A 22,976-nucleotide genomic window follows, 5' to 3' on the forward strand; every position below is an offset into this window, starting at 1 on the left:
TCATCTAGGGCTTGCCCAAACATATATTTCCCCTTAAAGGGGATAGAACAACTTCATTTTTGATGCCACGTCGCCGTTCCAGGATTTCAACCATAGGGCCCTTCTTACAGAGTTTGATAGCCCAGATGCTCTTGCCGCCACTCTCACATATTCTGCAGAGGAGTCTGTTAAAAACCCCGTAGCCTTCTGTAGAAGCGGTAGGGATGCCAAGAGGTCTTCTCTGGGGGTGCCTGAAACTAGGTGTTCCTCCAGTTGATCTAGCCAACGAGCCATTGATCGAACTACGCCCGTAGAGACTGCGTTGGTGCTTAATAGTGTTGCCGAGGTCTCCCAGGATTTTCTGAGTAGTCCCTCCATTTTGCGTTCCAAGGGGTCTTTTAATTGAGAGGAATCTTCAAAGGGCAGTGTGGTTTTCTTTGCTACTCATGCAATTTGGATATCCACTCTTGGGACTTCAGACAAGCATTCTGCCGTCTCATTGTCTACAGGAAATCTATCCCTTAACTCTGTAGGGGAATTTAATATCTTTTCTGGAGATTCCCACTCTTCTAAGACTAAGTCCCTAATATTCTCGTGTACAGGGAACACCAATTTTTTTCTGGAACGAAGCCCCCCCAAACATCTGATCCTGCACTGTTCGGGGCACTTTTTCTTCATCGACCTCCATAGTTCTCCTTACTGCCATGAGGAGTTCCTCCAAACTATCTGATGGAAAATAATATCTCTCTCGTTGGGAGTTATCAGGGGTTAGTTCACCTTCCTCTGGAAGATCTTCCGAGATATACATTTCCTCTTGAGAGTCTTCCTCCCCTCCCTCTGGCGGGCTAATCTTCCTCTTTTTGGCTGCTGAGGGAGTAGACGTAGAACTCTGACTAGGTGAGGGCGTAGGGAGAGTGACCGAGGCTAAGGAGGATTTGATCTCCTGACGTACAATCCCCTTTGTCTCCTCCATTAAGGAAGGTTGTTCCTGCCTGATAATCTTCTCCGTACAGTCCTTGCATAGGGGCTTTCTATGGGAGGACGATAATTTTTTTGTACAGATGGGACATCTGAGTGACGTTTTAACTTTTTCTCCAGATGCAGGTTCCTTGTCACCCTACAAGAGAGGGGAGAAGGGGAGGGGAGCTATAATATCTATTTCCTGCATCTGGGAGATGGACTACCAGTGCCATACTTACTGGGACCGGACCGGCGCTGGGCTCTACAGATGCAGAGCGAGAAGCTTCAACAGACGTGGTTTTGTCCTACCTGTAGATGTCTTCCTGTCCAGGGCTCCTTTTATGGGCGACAAGACCAGCGCCTCCCTCTGTTTAGAGGGCTCCTCCCCCGGTGTCCAGGTGAAGATTTCTGATCACTGGCGGCATTCCGCTCTTCTTCCCCCATAGCTTTTTGACGCGGTTCACAGTGGAACGCAAACTGCCAGAAGTGACATCATCCACCGCCCGGCGTCCGACGTCACTTCCGGCACCGCGATGTGCGCTCCACATCCGGGAGCCGGCATCGCCCGCGTATCCAGAGGGGGAGAGGAGGAGGAGATGGACGGGAGAGCTCAGAGAGGCCTCCAGTCAGAAGATCCTGTAGACCTTGCCCAAGAGTGCGGACTGCAGGAGGGGGTCCCAAATCCGGAGGAGACAGGAGCAGTGCCCTCAGGAGGAGAGGTAAAGTTTTCCCCCAGTGCCTGTCGCTGGCCCAGCACACCGGGGATGACCTCTTCATCCCTGATAGGGACAGGAAATAACACTGGAAGGAGGATGTGGGAGGGGCTATTTAAACCTCTTCGTATTTCCTGTCCCTATTAGGGTGGGGTTACATCCTCCTGTGTGCTGTCGTGGGGGGTTATTAGAGAAAATAACAATTCTGTCATTGTTCTTTATATTAGTCACAATGATTCACAAATAAAGTGTTACTTTAGCTTTACATGTAGCCTCTGTACAAGGACAACATTTTAAGTATATAAATATTTTAGCGAAGGTACAAGACCCAGCATGGAATAGGCAAAAAACTGCAGTCCGGAATGATTTTTGCATGGTTAGTGTAACCAGACACTGATGCAAAATCTGTTTGTGTAATGCAAGATATCTGATGTTAGTTCACAGAAATCCAGCTTAAAACTGAAAATGAACTATTTTGACCTTTCCGATAGGGGACTTAGCACCTATAAAAGTCATATTGGTACTGTACATTTTAGTAAATTTGTTTTATAGGCAGTTTAGACAGTCAGGCCTGGGCCCTACTCTGCCCCCATCTATTTAGAGGCGAACTACAAGAGCTAGGGTCCATCCTGATTGGGTACACCTTGTCGTGGTGGGATGGCTTTTACCCTTTTGATTGATCAACATAGTGTCAACTAAGTACCCCATGTTATTTGCATGTACTATGACTATTTACTTACTGCAGAGTATTTGCTCATTTTGTTTTTATCTTAGGTTAAGCTTGTTTTATAGAAAATCAGTTTTATTAGATATGTAAGTGAGGGGTCTTTGGTTCACTATTCCACTCTCCCAATTACCATGAGAACGCACACAATGAAAGGCTGTAAGCACTCGCACCCCTTTCCTATGTGTAGTGGCCACCTGCTGCACACAGGATCACACAACATCGCACAGCCACTAGACACAGGAGAGGCAGAGGAGAGTGTCACACACTGACATGTGTGCGTTCTCATCTCCTGTGTGATACTGTGCGCAAAACACTGTTTTCTATAAAGCAAATTTACTAAGATCTACAGTACCAGTATGATTTTTTGTAGAGGGTAAATCTTCTATGTAAATGTCTAAAATGGTTTAATTTCAGTTTTGGGGATGACAGACTACCTTTAAAGATCCGCATACAGATTAGGGTAAAATCCTCAGCCATATAAGCAAGTAAAACATGTGGACTTTGTTGCGGAGTCATTGTATTTTTCTGACCAAATCAGCAGACGTTAAAATATTGTTCTGGGCATTACGTCTTATCATGACTATAATTAAAGCAAAATCAAATAATTTCTAGAAAGGATATTCAGCCGATATCTCACCTGTGATATATGATTGATCGAGGACTCCATCCTCCTGAGCTGAGAAGCCTGAATATCCAGCATCTGAAGGACATTGTTGGCTAAGGTGTTGATGAGATAAGCCACACTAGCTAAGGACTGTGTTGTATAGGCTTTGGTTTCTTCTAGAGCTCTTTGCTTATCTGCAGACTAAAGGTATAAAACAATACAAAAGTTAATTGCCACGTGGATCTGTTGGGTAGCACTCAATTATATTTGGTCACATTCATACAAGGTAAGATATTCCATTTATAAAAGATCAGAGCATCCTAAGAAGCAGTATAAGGCAGGGCTCAGGCGGGTGTATTTCATGGTCTGTATACAGACAGCAATTCATTGACTGAGCTCATGTCTCCTGACCTGAACTTACAGCTTCATATATGCCTATGTGGTAGTAAGTTCCAATCGGAGGACCAGAGTTCAGTCCAGTCTGAATACAGACTGAGAAATACACCCATCTGAACCCCGCCTAAAGGAAAGTCTTAATAGTCACCAGTCTCCAGATTTCACAATACCAACTGCATACATTATAAAATTGATCACTTAAGACTCCCGTACACTTTAGAAAGATGTTGACCAAAAGATGGTTTTGCCAGCAGCTATCTCGCCTGTACACGAGAGCACCCCTGGTATTTTCCTATGAGACAGCCGCTATCAGACACCTGACTGTGGCTTATCCCTAGAAAACAAAAGGATCAGCAGTCCAAAGTTTGGCATGCCAGACTTTTATAACCCCAGACAATATCTGTCGGGGTCCCTCATACACATCAGATTGTCAGCCAAACCTGACAATTTCGATGGGTTCTGATGTCATTAATCTAATGTTCATGAAGGCTTCTAGACCTGATGAGACTGATGTACTGGCTCTGAAAATCCATGTCAGAATGGCTATACAATTGTTCCTTTTTTTTTTGTTTTGTTTTTTTAAGTGTTGCTGCTTCATGTTAAAATGATCATTTAATGCAGGGGTGTCAATCACAAACACACAGAGAGCCAAAATTAAAAAGTTGGACAAAATCGCAGGTCAAACAGTATACAGTATAGTGGGTCCCACATCGTCCTCCATACAGCATAATGGGCCCTACATAGTCCTCCATACAGTATAATGGCACCACATAGTCCTCCATACATAATACTGACCTGACATAGTCCTCCATACAGAATAATGGGCCCCACATAGTCCTCCATACAGAATACTGGTCTCACATAGTCCTCCATACCGAATAATGGGCCCCACATTGTCCTTCATACAGAATAATGGGCCCCACATAGTCCTCTATACATAATACTGGTCTCACATAGCCCTCCATGCAGAATAATGGGCCCCACATAGTCCTCCATACAGAATAATGGGCCCCACATAGTCCTCCATACAGAATACTGGTCTCACATAGCCCTCCATGCAGAATAATGGGCCCCACATAGTCCTCCATACAGAATAATGGGCCCCACATAGTCCTCCATACAGAATAATGGGCCCCACATAGTCCTCTATACAGAATACTGGTCTCACATAGTCCTCCATGCAGAATAATGGGCCCCACATAGCCCTCCATGCAGAATAATGGGCCCCACATAGTCCTCCATACAGAATAATGGGCCCCACATAGTCCTCCATACAGAATAATGGGCCCCACATAGTCCTCCATACAGAATAATGGGCCCCACATAGTCCTCTATACATAATACTGGCCTCACATAGTCCTCCATACAGAATAATGGGCCCCACATAGTCCTCCATACAGAATAATGGGCCCCACATAGTGCTCCATACAGTATAATGGCACCACATAGTCCTCCATACAGAATAATGGGCCCCACATAGTCCTCCATACAGAATAATGGGCCCCACATAGTGCTCCATACAGTATAATGGGCCCCACATAGTCCTCCATACAGAATAATGGGCCCCACATAGCCCTCCATACAGAATAATGGGCCCCACATAGTCCTAAATACAGAATAATGGGCCCCACATAGTCCTCCATACAGAATAATGGGCCCCACATAGTCCTCCATACAGAATAATGGGCCCCACATAGTCCTCCATACATAATACTGGCCTGACATAGCCCTCCATACAGAATAATGGGCCCCACATAGTCCTCCATACAGAATAATGGGCCCCACATAGTCCTCCATACAGAATAATGGGCCCCACATAGTCCTCTATACAGAATAATGGGCCCCACATAGTCCTCTATACAGAATAATGGGCCCCACATAGCCCTCCATACAGAATAATGGGCCCCACATAGTCCTAAATACAGAATAATGGGCCCCACATAGTCCTCCATACAGAATAATGGGCCCCACAAAGTCCTCCATACAGAATAATGGGCCCCACATAGTCCTCCATACAGAATAATGGGCCCCACATAGTCCTCCATACAGAATAATGGGCCCCACATAGTCCTCCATACAGAATAATGGGCCCCACATAGTCCTCCATACAGAATAATGGGCCCCACATAGTCCTCTATACATAATACTGGTCTCAGATAGTCCTCCATGCAGAATAATGGGCCCCACAAAGCCCTCCATGCAGAATAATGGGCCCCACATAGCCCTCCATGCAGAATAATGGGCCCCACATAGCCCTCCATGCAGAATAATGGGCCCCACATAGTCCTCCATGCAGAATAATGGGCCCCACATAGTCCTCCATGCAGAATAATGGGCCCCACATAGTCCTCCATACAGAATAATGGGCCCCACATAGTCCTCCATACAGAATAATGGGCCCCACATAGTCCTCCATACAGAATAATGGGCCCCACATAGTCCTCCATACAGAATAATGGGCCCCACATAGTCCTCTATACATAATACTGGCCTCACATAGTCCTCCATACAGAATAATGGGCCCCACATAGTCCTCCATACAGAATAATGGGCCCCACATAGTGCTCCATACAGTATAATGGCACCACATAGTCCTCCATACAGAATAATGGCCCCCACACAGTCCTCCACACAGAATAATGGCCCCACATAGTCCTCCATACAGAATAATGGACCCACATAGTCCTCCATACAGAATAATGGCCCCCACACAGTCCTCCACACAGAATAATGGCCCCCACACAGTCCTCCACACAGAATAATGGCCCCACATAGTCCTCCATACAGAATAATGGCCCCACATAGTCCTCCATACAGAATAATGGCCCCCACATAGTCCTCCATGCAGAATAATGGCCCCCACATAGCAGGGCTGTGGAGTATTAAGCCAAACCTTCGACTCCGACTCCCTCATACATGGCTCATGTTTAAGTGATAAATTTACTGTAGCACAGATTAATCTCAGCTAAAAGTCTAGACCCTTAGATCAGGAATAGGACAGACATTTATAGGACACTTCATAACTTTCCCAAATTCTTATGAAGAAATATTCCCCACAAACTGCATTGAACTACTGTACCCAATTTATTATATATTTTAGGAGTCTGAGTTGGTCGATTTTATACTGACTCCACCAAAATGGGCACCGATTCAGACTCCACGACTCCCGACTCCACAGCCCTGCCACATAGCCCTCCATGCAGAATAATGGGCCCCACATAGCCCTCCATGCAGAATAATGGGCCCCACATAGCCCTCCATGCAGAATAATGGGCCCCACATAGCCCTCCATGCAGAATAATGGGCCCCACATAGCCCTCCATGCAGAATAATGGGCCCCACATAGCCCTCCATGCAGAATAATGGGCCCCACATAGCCCTCCATGCAGAATAATGGGCCCCACATAGCCCTCCATGCAGAATAATGGGCCCCACATAGCCCTCCATGCAGAATAATGGGCCCCACATAGCCCTCCATGCAGAATAATGGGCCCCACATAGCCCTCCATGCAGAATAATGGGCCCCACATAGCCCTCCATGCAGAGTAATGGGCCCCACATAATCCTCCATACAGAATAATGGCCTGACATAGGGGTGGTGGTTCTGGTGTCGCAGGCCAAATAAAACCACCCTGGGACAGAGTTTGACATGTATGATTTAATGAATCCAACTACAGAAGTGAAAATATTGCAAAGTTAAGGCTCTTGAAACACAAAGCCCAAAAAATCTGCGTCTTTTAAAGGGGTTGTCCAGGCTCATGATATTGATGACCTATCTCATAAACGGCTCCAGTGGTGGCTGAATGGAAACAGTGAACGCAGCTGTATTCACTGTGTGGTGCCAGCTGCCAACAACTACAGCTCGGCTCCTATTCGAAACAATTCTAGGTGTCGGAGGCCCACCAATCTGATATTTATGCCCTAGCATAAGGACAGGTCATCAATATCATAAATCATGACAAATTCTTTAAAGGAAATGTCTTATGTTAAATGGATAGAATTGTAAATGCTAGCAATTTGCAAATTACCCCTTATTGAAAGTATTCTCCGTTCTTGAGAACGGAGGAATTTTTAACTTTATAGTTTACAGTTCGGTGCTTATGTGACCAGCCTGTTTCCTAGGCAAGGAGCACACGCTTACAAACTCTGGTTTCAAAGCGTGCAAGTGCTGCTCTGAATCTGGCCTTGATCGCTGGGTCCACACAGCGCTCCCCAAATCCTGCAGAGGCAAAGCTGCTTCTGCCGACAGTACAGGAGAGCACAGTTCAGACCAGTAGTGCAACCATCTTACTGATTTTGTCAATCTACAGGAGCGGAATTTTACAATAACAGTTCATTAAAGGAGTTGTCTCTACTTTGCTGCATCCATATAGCTTCAGTCCACCTGCGCTTGTCCCAAGCTGCAGAGTCAAAGTTGCCCCTGGTATCACCCTTGTAGAGAACAGCTCGGACCAGCGGCAAGACCATGCTACTGGTCTGTACTGTTAATCTTGAGAAGTGAACCGCCCTCAAAGCGGAAGCCAGAGGCTGGGAGTGGTGCGCTCGTGACGATTCATCTTGAGACAACCCATTTAACAGTAATGCTATTTAGCCCATATGCCAACATGATCAACAAGAACCGGCAACAATAAGTCACTACTGTTAGTGGCATATTGTTAAACCAGAGAACATGAGGGGGCTTTCACACATGCTGAAAGGTACTGCCATTTTTTTATACAACCAAGAGCCATTTGGAAAAGACATGCACAATTAACTTCGAATGTCACCTGCAAAAATTGCTTTGGGCACGAAAAAAATTATATTGCAATAATTTATGGTAAAATGTGTAGTTTAGCAAAGTAACAATCAGCACCAAAGGCAAAAAAAAGGGGTGAAAGCTATCTAATCCAGCCATCAATAGAAATAATACATTTACTATGACATTAACTGATGAATATATTTCTTACTCAAGAAGATTTTAGAATCATCTGGATGTTGTTTTTTTTGTTTGTTCGTTTTTTTAATTTGGTGAAATACAAAATATTCCATCATTGAAAAATACTGGCTTCAGTATAAATCCTGGCCGGGAAAACCCATATGATATCAGCTATAAAGCATTTCATGAGAGAGATCAATCACTACTGTGTCATAGCGTATTTCAGAGAAATTCCAGTAACTGTGTGACAATTATATAATCAGGTTTAAAATCAATGGTGTACGCACATCACCCAGCCTAGCGCTGACTCCCCCTGCTTGTCTGATAACTCATATGCCTGGAGTCATATAGCAAAGAGGCTGCCAGTCAAGCAGGAAGAGGTGGTGCTGTGTGGGGAATAGAGCTGGAGTGACAGAGGCTTTAGATATACTTTAGCCCTTTAGTCTCATTTGCATATCAATTCAAACGCTGATTTCTCAGTAATGAAGGAATGGAGTGGCAATGTAAAAGGTACTGCTGAACTTGTCTTTGAAAGAGCTAAAAGCGCATATTTTACAATTTTAAAAAGTTTAAGGTGCATAAAAAAAAAATTTGAAAAACTGGCTTGAGAAAGGCCCCATGTTTTCCATCTTTTCTTTATCAGTATGGAGTGCTACTGATTTATACTACCTCAATGTGTTCCCTGCATCTTTCCATGTCCAATGTCAAATTAAAAAGGACGATTATAGTTATAAGATCACTAGCAGAAAGTTGGGTGACATACACAGGTTAAATATCTGCAGATCATACATAGGACCTGCTTAAATATATCGCCCCTTGAGAAAGCTGCTGCTGAGGCCTCGAAACGCACGTCGGGGTATCAACTACCACTCTTGGTGTACCGCATGTCTGCCTACAGCCAAGACCGTCATTCCTGATATTTTGGCTAGAAATATGGTGAATTGAGCACGGACCTTATAGATACGCTTATTAAAGGCACCCTATCACTACATAATGATTGGTCTTGCCCTACCTGTGCTGCACTTTAGATTCATGTCAGCAGCCATTTTTTGAACTTTCCATCAGGTAACCCTTTTGGGTCTGTGGGTCAATTTGCCGCACACTTGTTGCCGTCATTCATTTTTTGTATTTTTCTTGTTTCCTTGCATTTTTTGTATTTATAATAAAACATGTATTTTTTAACCATTAAAACTCTGTTTCCTCATTATGCATAATTAAATATAGGACCAGTTAGCTTTCCAAAACACTGCTATCATGATACAGGGCCCTAACCATCTGAGAATACTTCCCACAAAACAATGATCCTATAGATTTCAGGGTTTTTTTTGCCAGGAATAACATTCATTTTTGAGTGACATGCTTTCATCTGGCAATAACAAGGAAGACAAGGTCAGCAATTCCCTTAGGATACTGAAATTTCTTTTGAAGAACGCAGTGGTTCATAAATTATTGTTCACAATATGTTTCAAACCATGGGTGCCCCAAATTCAAACTCTAAAAAGCTTAAAGGGGTTTCACTCATTACAAACAATGATGGCATATCTATAGATTAAAGGGGGTCATGTTTGAATTCCCAAATATCAAAGTATTATTTTTCTAGTTTTAATATAGTGGGATCACTGTTCTGGATCCTTATGTCTCAGCCAAAATGCACAGCAGGTACAAGGAGCCTCCCTCCTCCTCTCCCCTCCTATATTACACAGACAATCTGGTGATCAATAAAGGCACTCTACTCCGTGTTGCTTCACCCCCCTGTGGTGCCACTGCAGGGAAACCGATTACGTACTGCTAGATTGCCATCTTCCCTGGTTCTAACAGCAAACCCCATAGAACAGAGCAAAGGAGTCAGAAAAAGTGATTGTTGGATTTGGGCCGTCATCTTTATCACTACTTTTTATGTGTTCTTCCTGGTTTTCACTTGGCTTTTTTTTTTTTTTTTTTTTTTAAACACATATAAACCCATTTCATTCAGTTGATTTCTTACAGTTCTGTCACTGACTCTGGTTTCCATCCATTTTCTTTGCTTTTTGTATTTTCAAGGCATATTGCTTTGAGTTGTTTCAATTAACAAAGGTTACCAACTCTTCGAGGTGTGTGAGGTCTCATTCCTTTACTACATCCTAGTGGACATTTTTTTTTTTACCCATTCTGATATTGGGTAGAGAAATGTCAAGGTAATTGTATATTTTTCATCAATATTGAGTGATTCCATAGTAGTTTTCTCTAAATGATCTAGAAAATATTTACCAGTAATTTGATTTTACGGAACCCAAGAGATCAAAAACAGAGCAAAACGGCCAGCCAGACAGGAAACACCAACGTCTTTTTTCAGTTGATCCCAAAGAGGAACCCCACAATTTTTCTTCTGCTAAGCTACCTAAAAGCTTGTTCACATGCTGCGTTTTTGATGCATGCTTTTGAAGGGTAAAAAACGCTGCACTTTACAGAACCCCTTCCTGACATAAGAAGTAATAGTACATCTTATGACAAGTCCCCATGTCTGTAGAGGGCTCAGCCTCAGCCGTAATATGTAACTGGCATCTGCCTGTAACCAGAGCAGCTGGAGCGCTCTCTGATCGCTGTAGTTTAACCAACCACTTAAATTACACTGTCAATCTCTGATAGCATTTAAAGGGTGCAAATGTCAATGCGATCAGTCACCATCTACCACTGGCTCCACGCAATGCAATCTTGAGGAACCGATGAGTTATTAGGGCAGCTGGGTGCCAGCTTAACGGCCCCCGTTGCTGCAATCTTGGTCCTCCTATGAAGCCCAGCCTGAGTGTTGACTTCACAGGAGAACGTCTTTTTCATTATATGCTGCAATTCAGTGGCATATCATTATTTAGAGCAAGCAATAGAACAATCGCAGGTTCAAGTCATATATATATATATATATATATATATATAAAAATTCAAAACCACTCTTCTTTTTCCCCCATTAATAATAAAGAAAAAAAACATATTTGGCAATGCTGCGTCCGTAAAAGTCTGGTCTATCAAAATATAAAATTAATCCTCATCTGAAAGACAGTTCCATTATGAGGAACAGGTCAGTTTTATCTTTGGATAATCATTACAAAATAATGGCTTTTAATTACCTTTTGGTTCAAGTGTAACATGAGACATTGTGTTTGTCATTCACAGGGGAAAAAAAAAAAAATGATCACACATGCTCAGACACCCCCGTAAACTCTCAGTTGTTTCTGCGATGTCAGACTATAATGGTGAGGGCTTGCTTGAGTCTGACCACTTTTCCCTGGAGAATGAAAGCAAAAGTCATGTTATAGTAAGGCCCTCCAACAATTTAAAGGGGTTTTCCGGCCTTAGGCTACAAGTCTACAGTCTCTCTATGTGACTGCAGACTTGTGAGTCCTCAGATCACGCGCACTGCGAGGATTCTACGTTGCCGGCGGTAGGCGTGTGAGTGCAAGAATGTGATTTGCATACGTGCGGTAAGGGCTGACTAGACGTGCATGTGTAGCGCCCCGAGGGTTCGGCCGCTACAGGGGTATTGCACCTCTGCCAGAGGTGTGATATTCCACTCCCGGGTAAGGATGGTGTGTGGACCAGGGCTCGTTTAGCTGAATGCATCACATACACCCCATTTCCGAGGGACAGCTCAACGGTGCTCCCATTAGTACAGTAATGCAGGCACGACAGAACATGTCCCTGGCTGGAGTGGGGAGGGGGGAGGAAAATCCAGTGATGTAGGAGCAGGAGGGGACGGTTTCTGGGCATAGGTAGGAGCCCATTGGTTGCAAGTCACCTGGGCTCATACACAGAGAGGAAGGTATATAAGGTGGGCACCATCTTAGAACAGTGTTCAGTCTGAGGGAGGAAGTGACAGAGCAGGGCCTCTGTGGAGCTCTGCTCCGGAGGCGGGCCTAGCCTGTGAGGCCCAGCCAGCACTAGAAGAGAAGAGGAGTTCAGCCAGAGAGGGCTGACAGGGAGCTGTGGCTCAGTCTGGGCCCAGCTCCACGAGGCAGGCCTGGAGTGGAGGCCAGAGCCAGAGAAGAGGAACAGAAACAGAAAGGAACAGAACACCAAGAGAGGCCCAGAGACCCGAAGGCAGAAGGAACCCTAAGGACCCAGGAGATTGCGGGTGACGGGTTGGCAGAACAATGTACCGGATCCCAAGTTGGTGGAGGTGACTAATCCTCAGCCAAGGACAGGCGGTCGTGATCATATCTTGGTGCGACCCCTCGCTACACCTACTAGAAAGGCACACCACATAGGGTCAGGGAGGTGAGCACGAAGCCCTCCCAAGAGAAGGCCCGCAGGAGCTGGACAGTCGTAGTGTCACTGGTGGGGCACGGCCAGAGAAAGGAATAGAAGGGAGTCCTGTGACACACTCTGGAATTGCCTGGGGGTTGACCGAGCCCCGCATCTGGTGGACGCAGCACGGCTCAGGCAGTCATTGTCAGCAGAGTGACTTGGAATATAAAGAACTGTGAGTAAAGAACTTGAACTGCAACCCCACGTCTCTGTGCTTCATCGCCGCACCAGCACTACTAGTGCTGGGACGCCTGTGCACCATCACTCCCATCATCCACTCTTACTGCCCTGGGGCTGCACTCTTCCCGTGGGGAGTCACAGTACCTCAGCTGCATACACCATCAGCCCCAGCGGTCTACCTTGCAGCGGCGGTCCACACTGACCACAATCCACGGGTGGCGTAGTCGGACAATTAACCTAAAACCCCCACAAAATACCACCATCGGCCTGACCACCCTGAGCCACGGGACCGGGTCACCGCCACGGATTCTACAACCCCCAGAGACCAGGCTCCGGGTATCCTACACACGTCCACACTAGGCCCAGGGGGCGAGTCACATGGCCTCGGTCAATGTGAGGGTACGTGCACACGATCAGTAATCGCTGTGGATTAGACGCAGTGCACTTGCGCTGCGTGCAATCCGCAGCGGATAGATGTTACAGCAAAGTGGATTGGATTTCAAGAAATCCCATGCTCACTACGTATCTCCGTGCATCTGCGGATCACCTGCGGACACGCGGCGCGTCTTTCCAGACCGCAGCATGTCAATTTCTCTTGCGTAGACGCTAGCCTCCACAAGAGAAATTATATCACTGTAAAGTGTAGGATGCAGTGAATACGCATGGTTCAATGAACACATGCAGATTCACCCGCGTGCAGCACTTTGGACGCAACATAAAGTATACTGTGTTCAAAGCGCTGCCAATACCGACCGTCTGCACATACCCTAAGTGTATTGAGCGAGGTCAAAGACGTCTAGTCAAAACGTAGCCAGGAGTATGCAAATCATATACCGTATTTTTCTGACTATAAGACACACCCTAAATTTTGGGGTGGAAAATAGGAAAAAAAAATATTTTTTATAAGATGGGGGTCCGTCTTATAGTCTGAATAGGTATCTTACCTGGGGGGCGTTGGAGCGAGGGTCACAGGAGGCAGGGTCCTTCAGGAAGCCGGCAGAAGTGGGGCCTAGGCCTGTGGTGAGGCCTGGGCCTGTGATGGGGCCTGTGGTCCGGGTCCTGGGCCTGTGAGTGACGTGCGCTGCCGTCCGGTGGCTGCGGCCTTCTCATTGAAGCTGTGATCCACAGAAAAATGGCCGCCCGATCTCCTAGACGGCGCATGCGCCGGCTTGGGCGGCCATTTTCCTGTAGATCACTGTGCACCCACCGCCGCTCTGCCTCACCGCCGCAGCGCTGCACATCAACTCTGCCTCGCCGTCGCAACCACCGCCGCTCTGCTGCATAGGCCCTGCCGCCGCACCCACCTACGCAAGTATGTGGTAAGGTTCGGACCATAAGACACACCCCCCATTTTCCTCCCTAATTTGGGGGGAAAAAAGTGCGTCTTATGGTCCGAAAAATAGGGTTCTTGCGGACACATGACAGCTTGCTCCCAGCGCCGGAGAAACTTCGCGATGTGAGGATTCACAAGTCTGCAGTCACAGAGCCTAAGGCCGGACAGCCCCTTTTGATATGTATGGGAAAAAATCAGTTTTATAAAGAGCAGTAGGTTTGTATAAATTTCTGTTAATATATTATCCTAGAAACAATCACAAAACTACTATTAGGATATGTGCACACGTGCATTTGTTATGCATTTTCTTTCAAATTTATTTAAAAATGTGAAAAACGCAAAAAAAAATGGACATACTACAGATCTGAAACAGCATCAAATCTGCAAGAAAAATAAATAAATAAGCAGCATGTGAATGAGATTTCACTTTGCTGGTACTGTAAAACAGTTTTTTTTTTCAAGGGAAAAACGCGGCAAAAAAAGTGTGAACATACCCTTTTACGGTTCACAAAATATGTGGTACAAGTTCCCCTCAATGGGAAGGACCTGCAACAAAACTAAGACTAGACATGCTACAGTTGTAGAAAAACCACATCCCAATTTGCAGTTTCCAAACTGTGTGGAAAAAAAAGAATCTGTTCACTTTCATGCAAACATCTGGATATGGGTGTGAGCCAGACCTTAAATTTTAGAAAGAAAAAAAAATCTGGCAACAAAAAAAAAAAAAAAGACTGGCAACACACATCCGGTTTTTCATGTAGTATAAAGTGTAGTTTTTTATTTTATTTTTTTTTTGGGGGGGGGGGTTAGGAAAAGAGTAAAAAGGAATCACGTGGACAGGACAAGTCAGTGTTTCATTTATATTTTCGATTTCTTAAACCATTAAAGAAAATTCTGACTACAAACATTAAATCCCTCAGTATCAGGGCTGAGGAGTCGGAGTCAGTGTCCATTTTGGTGGAGTCGGAATAACATGGACGGACTTCAACTCCTAAAATATATAATAAATTGGGTACAGTAGTTCAATGCAATTTGGGGGGAATATTTTTTTCATAAGAATTTGGGAAAGTTATGAAGTGTCCTATAAACGTCTGTCCTATTCCTGATCTAAGGGTCTAGACTTTTAGCGGAGATGAATCTGTGCTACAGTAAATTTATCACTTAAACATGAGCCATGTATGAGGGAGTCGGAGTCAGAGTCGTGGAGTCGGAGTTGGAGTAGGAGGTTTGGCTTACCGACTCCACAGCCCTGCTCAGTATATAATGCGGCAGGTAGATTCGGCCAATATCAAATGAAAATATTGCTATGTCCAAAGAAAAAGAATTAACCAGTAAGTAGCTGCACAAGAATAGTTACACAGCCATTCATGAGTCACTGTATTCCTGAGTTATAAAGGCTCGGGTAAAGCGCTAGCTTGGCTGATTCATACTGCACTTTATAGTTAAGACTTGACTCCACTTGTAAAACCAATTTTCTGTAATCTAATAAAATTTAAAAATAAAATAACCTAGTGCCATTCCCCTTCTGACTGTTCTGGTGTTTCCTTCCTTCTAGCAGTCAATTATGTTATACATTTGTGACCACACTATACATAATAAACACTTACACAAGTAACAGAATGTCACCCCAATATTTACATCAAACAGAAAATACAAGTTTAGTTTACACTAAGCATGTTTAAGTTGGTACTATTGGAGTGTGTTCACACTATCAGGTTTGTAGATGCAGCTTTTAATCCAAAGAAGTCTGAAAGTCTTCTTTTTCAGGTCTGTCTAACATTTTGGATTTATTTCAGACTCAAACCTTAAAAGGCAGCAGCACGTTACTTACAGGGTAGTGTCTGTTTATGTCTCATTAGTAGCACACCACCAACGTATACGACATTATCGCCATACAGTGTGACATAAAAGCCATTGACTACGAAAAAAAAAGTGTATGCTGACACACAGAATGGTGGTATACGACTACACAGAGTACCACCCTCGTCACAGTTCTGGCAGTCGTGGCAAACACGTCACAACATGAGATGTGAACACAACCTTTTACTTTTTAAAGAATTGTGTGGATACAAAATCGATGACTTGTCAAAATTTGATGGTTTGCATTTACAAAAAAGTTTGGTGATTTATACTTTTAGCTGAAACTGCTCCATTATCAAAACTTGCTGCCATAGACACAATGAAGTTATAAAGTGTATACAAATTGTAAAACTTTCCATCATATATTAAATAAACTTTATTTGTTGAAAATATGACAATCCTTGTCTAGTCTCAGCATGCGGAGCTAAGTGGTTTGTGAAAAAAGTGGAAGTTAAAAAACAAAAGTTCAACACTTGTAAGTACTTAATGTTTCCCTACCTTTTATTATTCTTTACCGTTTTTGTTTTGTTTTATTGGATAATAGCAGGATTTGAGGTTTTGCTTCAGTGCACAGGGTGTCGTATATAAGCACAGGTGGAGCAGGAGTTCTAGGGTGAATACCTATGTTGTCATTGCAATCTTGAGAGGAGCATGGTTCTCAGTGAGAGAGTAGTTAGTGCGGTAGACATGGAGGTTGGAGACGTGGGGCAGAATGAGCAGGCAAGTAGCCAGATTAATGTAGCTAGGGGGGGGATGTAAAGAGGTCTAAGAAAAGGAAGGCCACCAACATTCTTATACTCCCAAGCAAAATTGCCAAACTGGGTGTTGACCATCCAACATCAAAAATGCCTTAAAACATTCTCTCTCTCATTATTCTGGCATTTGGCAAATATTAGTAATCCTAGTTGACCTAAAACGGGAAAGGTTTATTCTGATTTCATGTCAGATATTGGGAAAAACATGCGTCTTTTTATATAGTGTATGTAAACTTCTGGTTTCAACTGTAGGTTCCCTTTAACTAAGCTTGGACGCTATCAGGTGAATCATTCTGCAGCATTTCAGAGAAAATATACTCGGAAGCATAGCCAAAGGCCAGACTAGTCAGCCGCTGCACCCAGCAGTCTCTTCCAAAGTGCTGCTGCAGCTGATTGGCAAGTCTCTCCTTCAAATGTACATAGCTGGATCCTGGAACTACATTTTCTCTGAAACGTTGGAGAGTGTTTAATAATAAAGTTTAAGTCAGGCCCAGGTTTAAAACAAATAAATAGAAAAAAAATAAAATAAAATGTGCACATAATTGGTATCGCCACATCTGTAAAAGTCCGGTCAATCACAAGATTTGTGCTTTTTCAGTCACCACAGTTTCTCTAAAATATGCACTAAAAAGCGATCAATATGTTTTATGTACCAAAAATTGTATTTTTGAAAACTACAGCTCGAAACGCAAAATAAGCCCCTACACAGCTCGACAGACCAGACGGAATAATAAAAAAGTTACAGGTCTCAAAACATGGCAACACAAAACCTTTTTTTTTTTTTTTCAATTATAAATTTCTGAATTTTGTCTGTCTTTATTACTTTTGACTATGGGAGTTAGTAATGGGGGTGTCTGATAGACGCCACTCCATTACTAACTCCTGGGCTTGATGTCAGCGGACATAAAACAGCTGCTGACATCAACCCCAAAGATATTACCCCACTTGCCACCGCACCAGGGCAAGTGGGAAGAGCCGAGGCTAAGCGCCAGATTTGGCTAATGGATGCGCCATCTCTGGTGCTGCTGAGTGCTTTTTTTTTTTGTCTGGGAGGGGGCCAATATCCATGGCCCCTTCTCAGCCTATTAAAGGGGTTGTGCGGTACTCTAGATTACCCCCTCATGTATCCCCCCCCCCCAGGTCCCTAAGACTTTTTGTAAATACCTTCTGCTGTTAATAATGCCTGTAAGCGGCGCTATCGGTGGCCGATCACAGGCATCACGTGACCCCAGTGCCGACGTCACGACAAGTGAGGCGTGACTCAGTGCTGGGGTCCCCGCGGTGGCTGCTGGGTTACCCCCGCGTCACACCCAGCATCCACCGACCGCTTTCCCAATGAATGAGGAGAGGCAGAGCACACGGTGGTGGTGGAAGACAAAGACCTCTGGCTGCTGCCAGCACTTGTCTTGACATCAGCGTATGTCAGAGCCGGCTGCAGCCGGGGGTCCAGTGATGCCTGTGAGCGGTCAGTGATAGCGCCGCTCACAGGCATTATCAACAGCAGAAGGTATTTACAAAAAGTCTTAGGGACCTGGGAGGGGGATACATGGGAGGGTAATCTAAAGTACCGCACAACCCCTTTAACATCCGCACGCAGCTGTCTGTTTAGCCTTTGCTGGTTAGTAATAATAGGGGGAACCCACGTCATTTTTGTGGGGTTCCCCTTTTACTAACAAGTAAAGGCTACGCAAACAGCTGTGATCTGTTATTAATAGGCTGGGAACCTTTATGGCTATTGGCCCCTTCCCAGAATATTAACACCAGCCCCCAGCTGTCGGCTTTTCCTCAGCAGGTTAGGAAAATTATTTTTAAATTAATTTATTCATTTATCTATTTAATACACGTGATATACAGCGGGTGCTGACTACAAGTCTCATCAGTGTCGCCTGGTCTCACTGATCGCAGGAAGACCAGGCGACAATGATGAGAGTTTAATTTACCACCCGGTGCCTGGGAAAAAGCAGCACAGTTAGCACTGTTCCCAGACGCTGGTACATGTCACATTGAGGTGACACACGGGCGGCACCAGTATTGGTTTTTCCAGTACCGATAATCTCAGGAGGCCTTACATTCAATGCGCACCGACAGTGCACTCACCCGCCAGCTATTAAGAGAAGTGATAGGCCAGCTCTCTTGCTCCCCCGCCGGTTATAAAAAGAAGTGAAAAAGCAAGAGAGCTGGCCCATCATTTCCCTTTATAGCCGGCAGAGGAGCAAAGAGAGTCAGCCTATCACTTCTTTTTATAGCCAATTCGGGAGCACACTGTCAGTATTCAAAGTAATAAAAGTGGTGAGCAGGGAGCAAATACTAAGCATGCATCAGAATTGACAACCAGCGTATGCTCAGTGTAGAGAGACTAGCGCAAACCCTGAACAGGACATATATGATAACATATAATGATGCTCATTATAAAAGTTGTTCGTTTTTAAAATTAAATAGTTTCAAAAGGGGCTTCAATTCTTAATTTAATTGAAGAAAACAACATAAATACTTCTACAAACGTGTAAAATTATTGTCCTGATTGTTGAGCCAGTCGATTAACACTCGAAATTATGAGGGAAAAACGTGCTCTTCTAGGGTAGTCTGGATCATGCACTATGGGTGTACCTATACACACCATTCCTATTATCCTTTCCCACCACTCGGTAAAACTTGATGGACCAGTCTTTTTTTCTATCCTACCAAGTATGCAACTGTGTAACCCTTTAAATCATAGTAGATTTCTATAAATAAATTTGAAAAAAAAAAAAAGATTCTCTTCTAAAATGCTAAAGCAGCTATTCCCTTTAACAATAGAATCATTGGTAACTAGCATTCCCGACTTCTATTGTTAAAGAATATTGTGGACAGGTATTCTGAAATCAATGTTCAGCAAGTTCTATTACTAGAGAGACAAAAAGGCTTTTCTCTCTGTATGGGTCGCTGAAAGCTCCATACAATAGATCTTTTCAGTGGCAGATTATTTAACAGCTCTCATTGGTACCATCCCTAAATCGTTTCTAACTACAATGCTAACATCAGTTAGGAGGAGGTTTACAATAAAGAAAACTCATGTAGAAAGAGATGTTCTCCATGGCGTATGCTGCCTCTCCCAGTGTCTGCACTGAGCCACCAGGAACTCCACCATACAGCAATATAGAGGATAAAGAACACAATTCTGTAAGGGGGCTACACAATATCAAGTGAAAAAAAAGTCCATGTATCAGGATTTTATCTGCATTAAGACCACCTTAGCAGAGAAGAAAAAAATACTCATTTCAAGGACAAAAAATACATCTCTGTCGTCCGACTACAAAGCAAGTTTTCAATGCACCATGCTTATAGGCATCTCAACAGTAAAGAATCGTCTGGACTATCTAGGGAACTAAGCCTAAATATCATGAAGTGAAGGTGGGGGAAGCTATACGCTTATATAATCAGGATGGATACAAATAACTGGTGAGCGTATACTCACTATAAGGAAAGTGGTGTGTCAGGCAAAATGTATTTTTGTCCTAGTTTTAAAAATGAGAGATGTCTTAAATCTCCACCCCCTGTTCATTTGGAAGGGACATCCGTAGAACTCTTCTCTTGCTTCCCCCAAAACCAGGAATTTTTATGATCGCCATAAACCCTCAGCCAAGAGAACAAGCATTCTGGTTTAAACTGGAAATTCCCTCCAAGATCCTATTGTCTAACGGTACAAACTTTTAATGTCGATTTTAATAATACAAATGACTGTCACAAACACAGGGACCACATTTTTGAGATGTTCATCTTTTTCCAATTGTGATGGTGTGGTTTTCGTGGCTGGGAGACCACCAGGAACCTGGGAAATGGATTCTGAGCTTCTGAGCGTCATAGAGATAGCATATTTGATATCCATCTTCATGAATGTTGGTGACGGCAAACATGATGTCTCCATCTTGGATGTGGGACCCCCCCCATACCAAGATATGAAATCTGAAGGATTTTTAGGTCTTATGCAGCTGGGTGGGTTCACAAAACCGAGCCCCCGTGTGAGGTAAACAACATGGGTGTCTCCAAATGTTTTGGCCCCTTACTAAAAACCAGAACGGCCTATTTAATTCATTCTTGCCCGGGAAGTCAGACGCATGCACCCCTCGCTGCGTGGAAGAATCACATTTAATTTCCGGGGAGCCGTCCCCCCACAGAATCTGAGACCATCACCTCGTGGCGCAGGTTTTACTATTACTTATCCCTTTTATTTTAATAACTGTTTTATGCATATATGTAAATTGTCTCTTTTATAATATCTTGTATATCTTTTGTAAACACTGCCCACTTTCGGGAGTAAATCATTATTATTTACCAGCTTCGTTCTTCTTGTCCTATGTCGAGCAAACATGTTCCTCACCCGCTAATTCACGTTACCTAACGGGTACCCGATCCACCTGTCAAGCGATCGGTGGTGGCAGTATACCAGTATTTATGTGATATTGTGGTTTGAGGGTGGCTGGACGGAGGTATATATACATTCCTGGAAGGAACTGGTGGTATATATACGTCCTGTCACATCACGTGCCACAATAATCGACATAAATTAGAGCAGCTGCGCCCGTGCTTATCCTCGGTCAATACTGTGTTTGACCAGCAGGATAAGGGGGCGCCAGAGGGCTGCAAGGTCTGACCAAGTGTTTTTCCGACATGGTGTTTATATGAATGCAAACAGCTCAATATACAAAATCTAAGAATATACAGTTATCGTCACTGCCGTATTATCCCTTGAGATTTCCAATCTAATAAGGTGTATGCCGTCAACAGAGATGATTGAAAGGTCAATCAGGAATGAAGTCTTTGGCTGTAGAGGGACAAGCTATTTAAAGCATCGGCTACATTTATGGACATAAAAACAAAAATGTATTATTAAATTAAAGCCTTCTGCTTCTCAAGAAAGAAATTAAATTATTTCTATCAAATATTTATATAAAGCCCCCCCCCACGCCCATACACATTAGTTAAATGATGGCCGCACCCACAGATATCGACGGGATCGGTTGACTCTTTAATGTTTATGGGGGTGCCGGCCAACTGATTGTCAGAGGAGTTGTCATTCGGACACGTCCGATTTTGGACTACTTATCGCTTTGTTCTTCCAGAGATAGGCCGCCAGCAGATATGTCTATTGTTGGCTTTCGCATAGAGAACACAGTAATAGTGGTGGGCGGGTCTGTCTGGTTCGGCCGAACTTTGTTAAAAAGTTTGGTTACCAGAATGATACGCAAATTTGATCCTGAACCGATTAAAATAAATGGAGTCCCGAACATCCTGCAATTCCCATGCTGTCATTTGTGTTACAGCATGTGAAACAACAGCTTTGTTCGGCGGTAACCTTACTGACATTACCGCCGGTCACAGCGCAGCAGTTTCCACACTGTCACACAGATGACAGTGTGTGAGCCAGCAGCTGTGACTGGCAGTGAAAAGGTCAGGCGTTGGCAGATAAGTACTACTCTCACCATCACACGCCTGGTCTCACTGATAGCAACAAGAGCAGGCGTACGCTGATGAGAGTATTCACCAGCCGGCACCTTTGCATAGTAAGAAATATGTCAGTGAGATTTATAATTAGTGCAGTGCATGTGTAGCTTACTGTACATGTACTTATTGAATGAATAAATAAATAATTTGAAAAAATGGAGTAGGGTCCCTCCCTCCCAAACTAAAAACACCAGTCCTCAGCCGCCCCAGAAATGGAGCATCCATTAGCTGCGCCAATTCTGGCGCTTAGCCTCGGCTGTTTACGCGGGTAATGGTTTTGGGGTTGAGGTCAGCAGTTGTGGAGTGTTTTGTTCAATTAAAGCAATTTTCTCTGTGTGTGTGTCTTTCTCACTTTTGATTAAGGTGTTAGTAATGGGGGTGTCTGATAGACGCCTCTCCATTACTAACCCCTGGGCTTGATGTCAGCGGACATAAAACAGCTGACATCAACCCCTTCCCAGTCTGAGCATACAAGCCCCCAGCTGTCTGCTTTAGCTTGGCTGGTTACCAAAAATAGGGGTGACCACACAACTTTTTAATTATTTATTTCAATATTTAAAAAAAAAAAAAAAAAAAAAACAGTGTGGAGAACCTTCTATTTTTGATAACCAGCCAAGATAAAGCTGACAGCTGAGGGCTGCATCCCGCAGTTGTCGGCTTTATCTGTGCTTGTTATCAAAAATAGAGGCAAGCCCAAGTTTTTTTGTTTTTGTTTTTTTACATACTACGCTCTCCAAATCACCGCCATGCCAATACTTGACATGGCTGTGATTGAGTCGTAAGTGCCAACACTGG

The 22,976-nt window shown here is 44.0% G+C and overlaps 1 protein-coding gene across 19 annotated transcripts in view; it reads right to left on the reverse strand.

Annotated features, from left to right (window-relative positions):
- Positions 1 to 22,976, reverse strand: part of ABI2 (abl interactor 2) — a 149,383-nt gene that overhangs the window by 94,018 nt on the left and 32,389 nt on the right. For all 19 annotated transcript variants that reach the window (XM_073646415.1, XM_073646410.1, XM_073646428.1 and 16 more), the window contains exon 2: positions 3,017 to 3,184. In XM_073646415.1, coding sequence (XP_073502516.1) covers positions 3,017 to 3,184 — 168 coding nt within the window. The remainder of the gene's footprint in view (positions 1 to 3,016; positions 3,185 to 22,976) is intronic.

Source organism: Phyllobates terribilis, unplaced genomic scaffold (genome assembly GCF_046119375.1).
Source record: "Phyllobates terribilis strain yellow unplaced genomic scaffold, ASM4611937v1 Scaffold_9__5_contigs__length_417890890, whole genome shotgun sequence".
Classification (NCBI taxonomy): domain Eukaryota; kingdom Metazoa; phylum Chordata; class Amphibia; order Anura; family Dendrobatidae; genus Phyllobates; species Phyllobates terribilis.